Raw genomic sequence first — 15,987 nt, forward strand, 5'->3', positions numbered from 1 at the left:
CCAGTCCTCCAGAGTCCCGGCTTTGTAACCTCCTATGTCTCCGCCCCTTCCACTCCTAACCTATCACACACCATGTTTCCCGATGTGCTCCTAGCAACCCGATCATTTTTCTCCCCCACTAACCCTTCGCCTGACTCGAGGGCAACACGGGGCTCCCAGCCCCGTGTTATCCTACGCCCTTCGAGACGGGCTCTTGGGCTACTCTTAACAGCGGGATCTGGAGAGCCCCTATTGTCTTCCCCCCCCCCCCAACCCTACTTCCCCTTATCCTAAGAAACAATAACTGAAACCACACCAGTTTGGAATTTAGCCGCAGCTCCATTTATTAGTAAATATAAAATATAAACCAAATTTATTTGCATAAATTAACATCTTTAACACAGTAACTTCATATAACAAAATCTGCCAGCTCCTCCCGAGCTACCCGGTGTAACCATCCATAAATGGCCCCCAACCCCGCCATAAACAGCAAGAGTCCGAGGGGTGGCATTACCTCATGCCCCTTTAACCATGTCAATATCCCCCAAGACACGGCTCCCAGCCGGTCCTCCACTCATCGCCGGATGAGCCCCAGCACCAAGTAGCTCGGGAGATCCGCCACAGGACTGTATACTTACAGGCCCCCCCCCCCCCCAAGGGAGCTGCGACTCTCACCGCGAAGCCAAAACTCGCTCACAACCCGATGCAAAGTCATCAAGTAGGAGATCCCAACCCACCGCCGACAGATGAACCCCATCTCTATGAAACAACCCGGTACACGAAACATCCACCCAGTCATGCAACAACTGCAACCCTCCCTGACCCATAACCCATTTACCCACCTGTCTGTTAAGCTTCGCCAACCCTCGTGTCCAACGACGTGACGCTAGACAACGAGGGCGCGGTATAATATCCGACCAAATTAACAAAACACTAGGGAACCAATCCAATACAACCCGTAAATCGTCCTTAATGGTGTTAATAAAATCCTTCCCCGAGCAAGAATCCACATCATTTCCCCCTAAATGAATAAGTAACATGTCCGGATGACTGGGTCGAGCTCTGAGACGCTCCATCAGCAACAGCAGTTGACTCCATCGCATCCCGCGTTGGCCCCACCAGGAAACACGAAGGCCCCGCTGACCCAGACCAAGATGACGACCACCGGGGCGAATCAACGCCCGCTCTGCCGCCCAGTGAACGAAGGAGTGACCAACGATCCACAAGGAGAAACTGCAGCCACTGGAATCTGCAATACAAAAAACAAAATGACTACACACCGAAACAGAAGGAGCAAGCCTCCCCTAAAACAATGAATGAGCTCCCCTCCTACTGCCCAACATCGATCCGGGACCCCCGCGACGAATATAACCCCGAAATGCGTCTGAAACCCAACGTCCCAAACGCTGAATACCCTCCCCAGACATGCCTGCAATGCTAGCACTAGTGGCCGCACCAATTCGAAAGGAATGAGTCCCATAAGAACTCGGGTCCTCACCACAGCGCCCCAAAGCCAAACGCAACACCGCCTGAAATTGATAGCGCGTAAGCGGAGAGCCATTTTTATGTACAAACAAAATGTCACCCTCTAGCGGACGCACCGCTAGATAAGCCCGTAAACAAGTAACGGGACAAGAACTACAACCTGCTACCGCATGCAGAACCACCCAATGACCAACGGCCAACTGATCTGTCTTAGAACTGACAATGTGAAGCCGCACAGTCGTTTCGTGAAAACTTACATGAGAAACCAAAAGCCCACGAAAACCTAAACGCGCCGAGGGACACACCAATAACTCACTCACTCGCAGAGCGCCAAAAAAGGCTGTGACAAAAGCGGCCCGGAACAAGCCAGCCTCATAGGCCGAACTGGCAACAACTGACAAAGCCTCTAGCAACCGCAGCAAAAGCTCATGAGTGATAGGCAAGCGAGAATCAGGAAGAGAAGGGTGAACGCGATGCATGGCTCTCAGCATACGCTGTACTAGAAAACAAGACATCGGGCAAGCCCACCCTAAAGCCCTACAAAAGAAAGCAAAGCCGGCTAAACGGCCACGCACGACTCCACGAGACACCTGAGCCCGAAAAGACGACAACACAAAGTCCGCCAATAACGATTCCGACACGTCACCCGGGCACCAACCACGAGCGGCCAAAAACGCCGCTACTGTCCGAAATCCCAAGTTATAATGTGACCATGTGGACGCAGCTACTGACAAGCGGAGCATCTCCCAGATTCCTTCTTGACCAGGGTCCATAAATGAGCTGGCATCGGCAAACCCTCTGCTCGAGCTTCTGGCGCCAACCGCCGAAACTGCAAAAAATTAAAACGAGACAAGGAGTCAGCAATACCATTTTGTAAACCCGGAACATGACGCGCCCGCACATATAAATTTAAGCGCAAGCAGCACAGCACTAACTCACGTATCAAAGAATTCACTGCCAAACAACGCGCAGCATGCCGATTCACAACCTCCACTACCCCCAAATTATCGCACCAAAAAACTACACGCCGATTGCGAAATACTTCTGCCCACAATTCGCATGCCACAACCAGTGGGAACAATTCCAATAAGGTAATGTTTCTCGTAATACCAGATGCTACCCACGCGTCGGGCCAACGCTCTGCACACCAATCCCCACCACAGAATAACCCGAAACCTACCCCACCTGCCGCATCTGAATACAAAGCCAAATCCTTACTGCTCACCTCAGGCAGTTGCATGGGAAGCGTTCCATTGAAATCTCGGAGAAAAAGAGCCCACATACGAAGATCCGCACGCACACCTCCCGAGAGCCGTAAAAAATGCCTCCGGTCTCGCACGCCCGAAGTAGCAGCGGCCAAACGACGAGAAAAAGGCCGACCCATAGGCAAAACTCGACATGCGAAGTTAAGGGAACCCAACAACGATTGAACCGCCTGTAATGTCGATTTTGGGGCTGAAAGCACTTGTTCAATACGCGAAAGCAATTGCTGTACCTTTTCCGCTGGAAGCCGAGTCACCATAGCATCAGCATCCAATTCAATCCCTAAAAACACTAGAGAAGAAACAGGACCTTCGGACTTATCCCGTGCCAAAGGAACACCAAAAGACGCTGCTATGTCCTCGAAAGTCCTTTTCAAACGCTCACAATCATTACTATGACCAGCTCCCACAAACAAAAAATCATCCAAATAATGAACTACCGAGTGTAAACCCACCTGCTGTACCAACACCCAATGCAGAAAAGTACTAAACTTCTCGAAATATGCACAAGAAATTGAGCAACCCATCGGCAAACAGCGATCATAAAAATAAGAACCTTCAAAACGAAAACCCAATAAAGGAAAAGACTGGGGATGAATCGGCAACAACCGAAAAGCCGATTCGATATCCACCTTCGCCAAAAGAGCTCCGCGCCCAGCCGCAACTATGTGCCTCAATGCAATATCCAAGGACGCATAACGGACTGAACAAATATCTCGCGGAATACCGTCATTAACCGAAAGACCTAGTGGTCGAGACAAATTGTGTATAAGACGAAACTGACCCGGTACCTTCTTAGGAATAACCGCCAACGGAGATATGATCATCTGAGAAAAAGGGGGGTCACTAAATGGCCCCGCAATACGACCCAAGTTCAATTCCTCCAACAATTTGACCCGCACCACCTCCCGTAACTGGGAAACCGAAGAAGCATTTTGAACTCTCCCCCCAACCATAGAACCTTGAAAAGGGATAACAAAACCAGACGTAAAACCCGATTCCAAGAAGACAGCCGATTCCCGCGGATGATACCTCTCAAGCCAAAAACGCATGTCCGCCACCCGTATAGGAGTCGGCAACCACTGACCACCATTACTTCCCAACCGGTCCCGCTGGGATACCACTCCGCTTAGGACATTTAAGGGCTGAATGGGACTGACTACAGACGGAACATGCATGTCGAAACTTACAGTCCGAAAAGGGGCAGGAGGACTTGTTAAATTTCCAACACACGTCGGAACTCGGCATAGATCCTCCCCCCCCACCCCCACGAAAGGGCCGCCCACCGCCAACTGTCCCCGCACCCACTCGTCCCGACGGACCCGCCTGAGGTTTGGAAGCCATATGAGTAAGCCACAAGTTCACGTCCTGAGTGCCCCAGGACATGAACTTGTTTTCCTCCATTTTGTCCCGAAACGCCTCATCATAATTTAACCAAGCCCAACCACCGAACCGCTGATATGCATCAAGGACTGTATCCGCATAAGACAATAATAAGCCATACTCCTGCGGATTAGCGCGCCCCCACACGCTCGCCAGTCTCAAAAAAGCCCTCATCCAATTAAGAATAGACCGGGCAACCGGAAAGGATTTTACCTCCTTGCGATCCTTTTTGGATTTTTTATGACCCCGCCTCTGCGCCCTGCCTTCCATGAGGCGAAATATATCCAAACAAGACCGTCGACGGATTTTTCGACGCAATACTCTAGGCACCTTCTCCCAAAGTTCGGTAAGAGCCACCAACGCAGGTGTACCCCGAACACCACCCGCAGAAACGCCACCCACCCCGCCCGCTGAAGCCTCACACCCGCCAACACGACCAGCGGACGAAGACGATGAAGTGGACGAATCGGACGAAGAGGACCCCGACGACGAGGAAGACGACGCACGGCGCTGGCGCCGACGTTTTCCTTTCTTACCCTTCGCCCTCCCCGCAAGAGCAACCTGCCCAGGCGCCACATTACCCTGAGAAGAAGACGATCCAGGATCAGTACTTCGGACCGCTGAGACGCCACTGGCAGCAGCCCCCGCCGGTGCTGCAATACCAGAAGTGGAAGCCGAGACGCCATGAACAGCAACCCCAGGTAAAGTAGAGGAGAGAAGAGGAGAACCGGTGACGCCGCCGCCAGCAGCCACAACTCCACCGAGCGCCGAACTGCGCTCCGAACCGGATACACTAGGTCGTTCCGCCACTCCAGCTCCGCCGACATCCAAAGCTCCAACTTCCCGACCACCAGGGAAAAAGGAAGGCACCTGTGGAGACCAAGTAAAAAGAGAGGCAGGACCAGGCAAAACACCTCCCGGCATACCCACAGGAACTCCCCAACCCGAGCCATAGGTGCCCGCGGGCATAAAGCCCAAGGCTACTGGACCTGGACTCCCTCCCCAATGAGAAGCAGAAGGTCCTACTCCACTAACCACAGAACCCTGCCCCCAACCCGGAGAACCCCATCCAGGACCCCATCCTCCAGGAAAAACCCCAGACCACGCTCCAGATGGCCCCGCTACCGGAACCGACCCAAAACCCATGCAATCCACCCCCCTGCCCAAACCTACCATACTAGGGGACCCACTAGTCGGCAACCCGCCAGAAACCTGCTGCATCCCAGCCCCAGGCTCAACCCTCAACTGCTCAGACCCCACTTCCAAATTCGGAAAAGCAGAGGACTGACTCTCCCCTGCCTCAGCCCCCCCCCTGCCCGAAAGTCGCGGCGAAACAGTAGCAGGACTGGTTGTAATAGGCAAAGCAACCGTCGCTGACGCCCCGCCCCCACACGAGGTACCCGAGCTGCGGCCTGCCGAAACGGCTCGAACAGAGCTGCTCGACGTTCCCGACTTGCGCCCTGCCTTAACCGCCGAAACTGACGCTCCAGACCTCCCCCCTCGCGTCCCCAAGACACCCGCACCCGCCAGCGCCGACAGTGCAACTTCCTTGGATCGGCGCGCCGGACGAACTCGCTCTACCCCTGGATCCCGACCCACCTGCTCGTCTGTGTCCTCCGAAAACGAGTCTCCGGCCAGTAACGAAATTTCCGCCAAAACCCCTGCGTCTCCATCAGCGACACCACCTTCCGACTCCATCCCGACCTCTAACCGCCAAAAGTCGCCTCAACAACTGCTAGAAAGACCGAAAAACCGCCCTGGAGGACCAGAAAAGAACCCAGTCCTCCAGAGTCCCGGCTTTGTAACCTCCTATGTCTCCGCCCCTTCCACTCCTAACCTATCACGCACCATGTTTCCCGATGTGCTCCTAGCAACCCGATCATTTTTCTCCCCCACTAACCCTTCGCCTGACTCGAGGGCAACACGGGGCTCCCAGCCCCGTGTTATCCTACGCCCTTCGAGACGGGCTCTTGGGCTACTCTTTCTCTGCCTCGGATAAAGGCGGATTATAAACTATGACAATAAGTACTTTGAACATCACTGCTAACATCACATGCACACTATGCTTCTTATCCAAGAAATTCCTCATAAAAGATACAGGGATACTCTCATAATAAACTATATTGCATAGTTTCAAGGAAAATAAGTAAAAAAAAAAGCCTGAAAAGTTAAAGCCTCCTGGTGCATGGAGAGAAACTGACATCTTTTAGACTGCATAATAACACATTAGGAAACAGCCATATACTCTGCCCCTCCCCCCCGAAACATTTTCTGATGATTCCTAAAGTACAGTTTCAGAATCCAGTCTTTATCACGTTCTGAAACATATGAGAGCAGGAATGTAAATCTTGCCAAATTTCTCTAACACCTGGGTAAGGTTTCAACAACTGTCCATCAAAAGCTCTTCAGAAAAAAAACACACCCTTGATCTTCTACCTATCTCTTCCTGACATGGCTTAATTTCTGGGGGAATGACCTGGAACACAATTCCACCATTTCTTCAGACTCCAGAATAGCAGGAGTCTTATGCTCTAGCCCAGGGGTGGGCAACTCCAGTCCTCGAGGGCCGGAATCCAGTCAGGTTTTCAGGATTTCCCTAATGAATATGCATTGAAAGCAGTGTAGGCAAATAGATCTCATACATATTCATTGGTATACCAACACTACATAGCAGGGTACAATTAACCAAATTAGCTATCTCAAAAAGAATTTAATACATATGTTAAACATAAATGAATCCATATTACACTTTCAGTTACTAAAATCTGTATTATCCCACAATACAGTGGAAGAAAACCTGGAGCTTGTACTTAGTCCATTCTCAAGCCTTTTCTAAAGAAAATGAAGCTGTTCTACATCATAGTCTGTGTGTATTATTTCATTTCTCCAGTATTCTCCAATGTTCCAACAAGCATATATTGATTCTTAGACAAAGCTGTTATAATGCCTTCTCACTCCAATTCAGACTGTTCCAGCCAGCCCAACATAGCACCACATTTCGCTATTACATCGTTTTCAGGAGCTGAAACTGTGGCAGGTTTTCAACTTCTTTACTGCTTCATTTCATTATAGATTAGCAACTGCACGGGCACACAAGCCCACTGTCCCCTCAGAAAAGGCTGGTGAATGGACTGAATACAAGCTCCAGGTTTTCTTCCACTGTATGTGGGATAATTCAGATTTTAGTAACTGGAAGTGCAATATGGATTCATTTATGTTTAATGTATAATATAGTGTTAAGATTTGTGTTATTTAATAAAAAATACAGTATATTTAAATAAAAAAACCTGTTTTGTTATATTATATGCATATTCATTGGGGAAATCCTGAAAACCCGACTGGATTCCGGCCCTCAAGGATCGGAGTTGCCCACTCCTGCTCTAGCCTCTCTCTTCTGGGTAGCCTGAAAAAATGAAGAGGGGTAGGTATGGATTAGAGAATGACACGGTGACAAAATTCATCACCGTTCCTGTCCCTGCGGATAACCGCGGGAAATAATCCCATGTCATTTTCTAGTGTCTATTTCAACCTCGGTCCTTCTACACCAGCATTCTTCAAAGCAAAGCTTGTGGGTCAGTGGTTGTGGCCATTCATACTCTGATTCTTCCCTCTCTCCTTAAAGAATGACATGAAGATGGTTTCCCGCGGTTATCCGCGGGGACGGGGACGGTGATGAATTTTGTCACTGTGTCATTCTCTAGTATGGATCCCATAATGGTGAGCTGGATTAAAAATTAGTTAATGGACAGATGACAGAATGTCATGGTAAATGGAATTCACTCAGAGTAGAGAAAAATGATTAGAGGTGTACCTTAGAGATCAGTTCTGGAATTGATTCTGTTCAGTATCTTTGTGATATTGCAGAAAGATGGAAGGAAAAGTTTACCTTTTTACTGACAACGTGAAGATCTTCATGAGAGTGGACACCGCTGAGAACTTGGACAACATGAGACGTGATCTACAAAATTTGGAAGACTGACCAAATGCTTAGCAGTTAAGCTGCAATGTAAAGAAATGCAAGGTTATGTATTTGGGGTGTAGAAATCCAAAGGAGCTGTATGTAAAAGGAGGAGAAATGCTGAGGCATGAGGCATGGAGAAGAGGTGACAGTGTTTGATAAGGCGGAGGCCAAAGCTAGAGGGATGCTAGGCTGCATAAAGAGAGGCATAACCAGCAACAAAAAGGAGATGATGATGGTTACTGGTGAGGCCTCATCTGAAATACTGTGCTCAATTTTGGAAACCAAAACTATCCATTTAAGTGGCTTGGATTTTTTTGTTTAAAAGAAAACACTTACAGTGGTGCCTCGCATAACGGACGCCTCGCACAGCGAACGCTGCGCACAACGAACTTTATGTCTTGATCCGTACAACGAACTTCGTTTCACACAACGAAGTCGCCCGAGCTGCATCCTTCCGCGCAGGCACTGCGCTTAACTGCCCTCTCTCCGCCTGGTTCCCTCTTGCCCCCCCGACTCCCCGACACGATCGGGGCAAGAGGGAGCTCAAGCCCTCTTGCCCCCCCCCGACTCCCCGACACGATCGGGGCAAGAGGGAGCTCAAGCCCTCTTGCCCCCCCGACTCCCCGACACGATCGGGGCAAGAGGGAGCTCAAGCCCTCTTGCCCCCCCGACTCCCCGACACGATCGGGGCAAGAGGGAGCTCAAGCCCTCTTGCCCCCCCGACTCCCCGACACGATCGGGGCAAAAGGGAGCTCAAGCCCTCTTGCCCCCCCGACTCCCCGACACGATCGGGGCAAAAGGGAGCCCAAGCCCTCTTGCCCCGCCGATTCCCCAACTCCCCGACAATATCGGGCCAGGAGGGAGCCCAAGTCCTCCTGGCCACGGCGACCCCCTAACCCCACCCTGCACTACATTACGGGCAGGAGGGATCCCAGGCCCTCCTGCCCTCGACGCAAACCCCCCCTCCCCCCAACGACCGCCCCCCCCAAGAACCTCCGACCGCCCCCCCAGCCGACCCGCGACCCCCCTGGCCGACCCCCACGACACCCCCAACCCCCTTCCCCGTACCTTTCTGTAGTTGGCCGGACAGACGGGAGCCAAACCCGCCTGTCCGGCAGGCAGCCATCGACGGAATGAGGCCGGATTGGCCCATCCGTCCCAAAGCTCCGCCTACTGGTGGGGCCTAAGGCGCCTGGGCCAATCAGAATAGGCCCGGGAGCCTTAGGTCCCTCCTGGGGGCAGGGCCTGAGGCACATGGTCGGGTTGGGCCCATGTGCCTCAGGCCCCGCCCCCAGGAGGGACCTAAGGCTCCCGGGCCTATTCTGATTGGCCCAGGCGCCTTAGGCCCCACCAGTAGGCGGAGCTTTGGGACGGATGGGCCAATCCGGCCTCATTCCGTCGATGGCTGCCTGCCGGACAGGCGGGTTTGGCTCCCGTCTGTCCGGCCAACTACAGAAAGGTACGGGGAAGGGGGTTGGGGGTGTCGTGGGGGTCGGCCAGGGGGGTCGCGGGTCGGCTGGGGTGGCGGTCGGAGGTTCTTGGGGGGGGCGGTCGTTGGGGGGAGGGGGGGTTTGCGTCGAGGGCAGGAGGGCCTGGGATCCCTCCTGCCCGTAATGTAGTGCAGGGTGGGGTTAGGGGGTCGCCGTGGCCAGGAGGACTTGGGCTCCCTCCTGGCCCGATATTGTCGGGGAGTTGGGGAATCGGCGGGGCAAGAGGGCTTGGGCTCCCTCTTGCCCCGATCGTGTCGGGGAGTCGGGGGGGCAAGAGGGCTTGAGCTCCCTCTTGCCCCGATCGTGTCGGGGGTGCCAGGGACCACACGGAGTCACCCACCGTACCACCCGATTCGGGTAAGCGCAGGTATCGGTGGGTGGCTTATTTGCGGGGGGGTGCCTTATTTTACATTTTTTTCTAAAAAGGGGGGGCTGTCTTATTTGATGGCCCTGCCTTATCATCGGGGAAACACGGTAGAAAAAAAAAAAAATGAACAGTTAAGTCCCAGTTTTTGCCGCTGAGACTCTGCCCTCTCACTGTAAAATTAGACTCTACTTAGTCTGTCTTTAAATTTAAAAAATGTGTGTTGTTTTAAAAAACAATTATGTTTTTAGATGTATCTAAATAAAAATAATAACCAAAAATTTATCTTTTTTTATGTCATCTTAGCATATTTTATGCTACAGAACGAATTATTTTTTTTAACATGTATTGTTATGGGAAAACGCGTTTCACACAACGAACGTTTCACATAACAAACTTGCTCCTGGAACGGATTAAGTTCGTTGTGTGAGGCACCACTGTACATGGTTGGTCCTGCTGCTGACTGCACAAGTGCTTTTGAATATCAACTTCTTTGTATCTTCACTGCGATGCTCTCAGTAAACAAATGAAGAAGCAGAATTTGTGATATTTGTGGCGACGCTTAAGCATCTAACTCAGGGCTGCCTAAGTCCGGTCCTCGAGATCTACTGACAGGCCAGGTTTTCAGGATATCCACAATGAATATGCATGAGAAAAATTTGCCTGCATTGCCTTCTTGGTATGCAAATCTCTCTCAAGCATGTTCATTGTGGATATCTTGAAAACCAGGTCTGCCAGTAGATCTCGAGGACCGGACTTGGGCAGCCGTGATCTAACTGATACGTCTGAAGGGGAATTCTATAACCTAGACCAGTGGTTCCCAACCCTGTCCTGGAGGAACACCAGGCCAATTGGGTTTTCAGGCTAGCCCTAATGAATATGCATGAAGCAAATTTGCATGCCTATCACTTCCATCATATGCAAATCTCTCTCATGCATATTCATTAGGGCTAGCCTGAAAACCCGATTGGCCTGGTGTTCCTCCAGGACAGGGTTGGGAATCACTGACCTAGACATTCACAATTGCACCAACGTTACAGACATAAATGTTTAAAATACCTGTGTAAATTCTACAAATACTTGTTAAAATTACGGAATTTGCAAGGGGGGGGGGCCGTGTCCACAAATGGAGACGATGAGCAAGATATAGGCGGGACTCCCACTTAGCATACTTGGATAATGTAGTGTGGTTGCCATGGTAATAAATATAAAAAAACGAAATTAAAAAGGAAATAAGGTGATACTTTTTAATTAGACTATTTGCATTTTTTGACTAACTTTTGAAGGCATTACATTGGTCCAATAAAAAAGATATAATTTTATTTTGTTTTCTTTCTATTTATTTCCTTAGAATACTCTGATTCTGGAATGGAGCAGAGAACACCTAATCTAGCACCCCCTTCTCCTTCCTAGCCTGCCTGAACCCTTCCTCAGTGCCACCCGCTTTTTTGGGGGTTCACAAATCAAGCCTTGCTTCTCGTGTATATAAGACACCCAAGAAGTAGGTAGCATTACTTTCTTGGATACAGTCAAAACTTCTACCAGGTATCTTTTTAACATTTCACTTGGAGGATACTAGTAGATTTGGGAAAACTGATAAATCTCAAATTCAGCTTCTTAGCAAAGTTCTCCAGCTAGACAAATTGCCATGTACTTAAGTTGAAATATTTGCCATTTTCCGTAAATTGTTCACTGCTTGAGTCAGTGATTCAATTTTCTCAGTATTATCACTCCCCACAGACTCCTGGGTCTGGATCTGAGAACTAAATTCCATCAATGTAGCATTCATTCCAGTCATAAAAGCAGAGAGAGAAGTTTCTAGACTTGCAAAGGCATCACACATGAAGTTCAGAATGATCTTGATGGGCTTAGCAAGGAACACTGGTTGCGGAGATAAACTGTGGGGCTTCAATTGTTTACCACCACAGCACAGTCCCAGGGAAACTTTACCGCATTCAGTAGGCCTATATTTTCCCTGAGGCAGTCCCAAATCTTCCAGACTCATTGTCTGTATCTTGGTAGTAGCCCCACTATCTTTGCCTATTGGAGTACTTCTGGCCCCTCTTGCTACTAGCTTTGTTCAGATGCCTCACCCATCATTGGCATCATGATAGTGCTATAGGCCTGGTCCAGGAGGTAGCAATTGATCCTTGGGGCTCGTAGAAACCTCTGTTTTTGAAAACGCTGTCCTAGAGCTAGTGCCAGAACTCCTGAGATCTTCAGAAATGACTGGTTAACAGCAAACTTCTTAATAGATGGTTGCTGGTTCAGTGAGTGTTCAGAAGAGGAAATCTTCACCCTCACTTTCCTATTGTTAAAATTAAAAAAACAAAAGTAACTTTCCATAACAAAAAAGGCTCAGCCAGTTTTAGCATCAGACTGTACCATCTTAATTTTCCCTGCACTGATTTTTTTTTAAAATGACATGCTGGGACCCAGAGCTGAAATCTGAGAGAGAGCCCAAAATCCAACAATAGACTGTGTCTGCTTCAGCTTCAAAGCTTAGGCCCTCTGTGGCAAAGGAGCTTGGTGCATTTGTCCCACTTCCACCCAATGCCAGCCCTACATAAAATGCTTCTCCTTCCTCTTTTCTGCCGTATCTCTCTCTTCTAAACAGATTGTGTAGCCTAATTTGTCTGAGTCCGATTCATTGGACTCATTGAACCATGTCCCTACAATTGTCACAATATCCACATTCAGTCTTAGTGTTAGGATTTGCTGAGTGTTTGCTCTCATAGACTTCCAGCACATTTTTGATGTTTTGCTTATATTCTGTTTAGCTATGGAATCATAAAGACAGGAGCACTACTTCTGTCGAGGTCACAACATCCATTATGAGGCCAGAGCTGCATCAAGCTGGAACACGTGGATTTTAAATATGTATGTACTAAGTGTAAACTGCTTCAGATGGTAGAGTTGTGAATTTGTGATATATAAATATTAAAATCAAAGGGGGGGGGGGGGTTTACCGGGGTAGAAACTTGATCCAGGGCTGCTTGCTGTTAGGAGAATAGGGAGGGGGATTGGGGGACTCAGAAGAGGTGAGGACAGCTGCTTCCCCTTATATAGATCCTGGCCACCTAAGTCACCTAAGTGCCTTACGTGGATCCCATGGCCAGCACATGTTGGCATGGCCCCGGATATTCAATGCTGGTGACTGGACAAGGCCCAGCCTTAAATGTAACATAACATAACAATCGGCTTCTATACTGCAGGACCGTAAAGCTTTATGTGGTTTACAAACAGAGTTATAACAAATGAATAGAGTAATTTAATTACCTATGTATTTGATGAACAAATATCTTTTTAGATGTTTCCTAAATTCTAAGTAAGTGCCGGAAGTCATGATCAGCCTAATTCTGCTTGTGGTTGTCAGATTGCCACATCGCGCAAGGACATTGCCAAGCAGACAATCGCACGTAGGATGTCAGCGCGTTGGATTAAAACACAATTTTAAGGTGCTCTGAGGGTGTGTGTGTGTGGGGGAACCCCCCACTTTACTTAGAACAGTTGGCATTCCAATTGTGACGGGTGTTGGGGGAAGCCCCATTATAGAGGACACAGCCTTTTCCCCTCTTTTTTTAGGGTAAAATTACAGTTTCCTCTGTACCTCCCACCCCCCCAATGGGAGCACCAACAGTTCTAAGTAAAGTGGGGGATTCCCCCCACAGCCTCCCTCAGAGCGCTTTAAAATTGTTTTTTAATCCAGCACACTGACATCCTGTGCGTGATTGTCTTGTGCAGTTTTGACTCGTCACCCTAAATATTGACCAGTTTGTATTTTGCATGGTACAAGAGGAAATGTGTTTATACAGTATTTTTATTTCTCTGGTGTTGCAGTGCAAGCAGCATCAAGTATCTCGGGGTTTCCAATTCAATTTTTGTCTGAATTCTTCTAATTTGTGAATCCTTATTCTGCAACTGGTGAGTGTTGGTCTGTGCTCTTGTGTGTGACCAAGGTGAAGGATCGTGCTAGCGTGTTCTTTGTGTGTGGGGATCTGTTGCACTTTGGTCTCCTGTTTTCCCAGTGGGAGGCATATCAGTGTTCTAGGGCTCAGTAGTATATATGTGGTGCAGCTTTTTCAAGATAGTTTTGCCATTTGAATTTTAGGAGACAGTGCTTTTAAGATTTGTTACCTAGAGACTAAGTAAATGGCTTGCAGGGTTTTCTGTTATGATAAACAAATGCTTGGTAGCTTACATCATTGTCTTTCTCCCCAGCTGACACCAAAATATGAATATTCTTGTTTGGATGCTTTGTAGTAAAGAGCAATATGCTAATTCTCATCACTGATGTTTCTTTAAGTTAAAGTCTGAATGTTGTGGATTTTTTTAATGAGAGATATTTATTTACAGTTCTTTAAGCTATGTATGGGTAATTGTAACAATGGTGAAACTAAGTAGATTGTATAGAATTGCTAATCCATGCAATGGATGCAGGGCAGGATTAACCAATAGGCCAAGTAGGCACGTGCCTAGGGCCCGAAAAGGTCAGGGGGGCCTGATGAAGGAGGGCATCAACATTGTTTTTTCCAAACGGCGATGGGCCCCTCCAGCATCGATCGGCAACTCGGGCCCCACCCCGATCAGTAACATGGCCCCCCCCCATCGACGGAAAGTAAGACAAGCAAGCAACGCGGGTAAGAAAGGCAACGGGAACTGTAATTGTGCAAGCGGTGCTGCTTGCCCAAAGCTTCCCTCTGATGCAGCTTCCTGTTTCCACCTGAGCGCATGGTGGAGTGGGGTGGGTCAGGGGACCCAGTGTACTTGTGTGCCTAGGGGCCCTCGATGAATTAATCCTGCCCTGAATGGATGAGCTTGTTTTTGAGTGCAAATTAACTCAAAACACGGCTTGATAGTCGACAAGCAAACATATATTTCATTATTTACCATCTACATTCGTTATCTTTTTTTTTTATTTAATTTCTGTCAGAGCTGAAAATCCAAGTTCACAAAGATAAGAAGATCCAAATAGTAACAAAGCCTTGATTACTTTGTTGCTCAAGTTAGGATAGCTACTACATAAAAAATAAAAATAGACTAAAATTACTTGCTGTTGGTTTTCAAGAGCCAATCATGTCAAAGAATGATGCTTGTCTGGGAGGTTGTATCCTTACGCACACAGATGCTCATAACAATGACAGACTCTTGCATATACAACATACATGTCATCTATTCTAGTGTATATTTACGAAGAGGATTTTTAAAAAAAAATTCTGGAATCTCTCGTGAATGTTGTTTTTTTATGTATATTATGGATGCATCATTTGTGATGTTTGCATGGGTCTTTAATGAAGATCCGATTGGCACATTGTAATGTTTTTATACTTTACTCATATCAGTGTGATGCTTTCACAAAGCTAGGATAAAGATCAACTCTTTAGCTTTCTGTGATGTACTCGTGCATTATGTGTATCAGTATTATGTCTGCGTTGAGCTAAGATGACGATTTTGTTATGTATTCATATTTAAAACATGTATTGTTCCATTCCAGGGGAGGGGAGGGAATAGGGGGGATGATAGCAATATGTATGAAAATACTTGAATTGTATATTTGCTTAATTCCTTCATTACAATGTTATAATTGGAAATAAAAATAATGGAGGGAAGGGGAAAGGGGGAAGGGAACAGGGGGGTGTATAGAGGAATGAAATAGGTCATATGGAAATATATTTTGGAGGAATGATAGAAATATGTATGGAAAAATTATAATTGTGAATCTAATTGTAATGAATATCTTTTAGTATTATTTTATTGTATATTTATTTGATTTCTTCAATAAAATGTTATAAATTAACATGTATTGTTCCATCTCAGAATTTTACTGAGATTTGTAACAGGGAGCTAGGCTGGAGGATCTTTATATATCAATTGCTCATTTATGAGTGAAATAGAAATCCAAATGGAAAAAAAAAGAGATCTCAGACAATTTTTGGTCATTATTTATCTGGAGAATGAATTTCATGTGGAAATAGGTGTCTCCTGCTTCTTCAGCTCTTAGCTGAGAAACAAGTTTACTCTTTACCCTGTTCCAAAAACAAAAAATGATCTCAACACACTGTA

At 47.8% G+C, this 15,987-nt stretch overlaps 1 protein-coding gene across 1 annotated transcript in view; it reads right to left on the reverse strand.

Moving 5' to 3' along the window:
- LOC117365465 overlaps positions 1-5,807 on the reverse strand; it is a 34,524-nt gene extending 28,717 nt beyond the window's left edge. The window contains exons 1-3 of the mRNA XM_033955942.1: positions 5,709-5,807; positions 4,691-4,979; positions 1,722-2,293 (exon numbers count right to left, since the gene is read on the reverse strand). Of these exons, the coding sequence (XP_033811833.1) occupies positions 1,722-2,293; positions 4,691-4,979; positions 5,709-5,807 (960 nt within the window). The remainder of the gene's footprint in view (positions 1-1,721; positions 2,294-4,690; positions 4,980-5,708) is intronic.
- Positions 5,808-15,987: the final 10,180 nt, after the last annotated feature.

The sequence above is a fragment of the Geotrypetes seraphini genome, chromosome 8, assembly GCF_902459505.1.
Source record: "Geotrypetes seraphini chromosome 8, aGeoSer1.1, whole genome shotgun sequence".
Taxonomy (NCBI): Eukaryota; Metazoa; Chordata; class Amphibia; order Gymnophiona; family Dermophiidae; genus Geotrypetes; species Geotrypetes seraphini.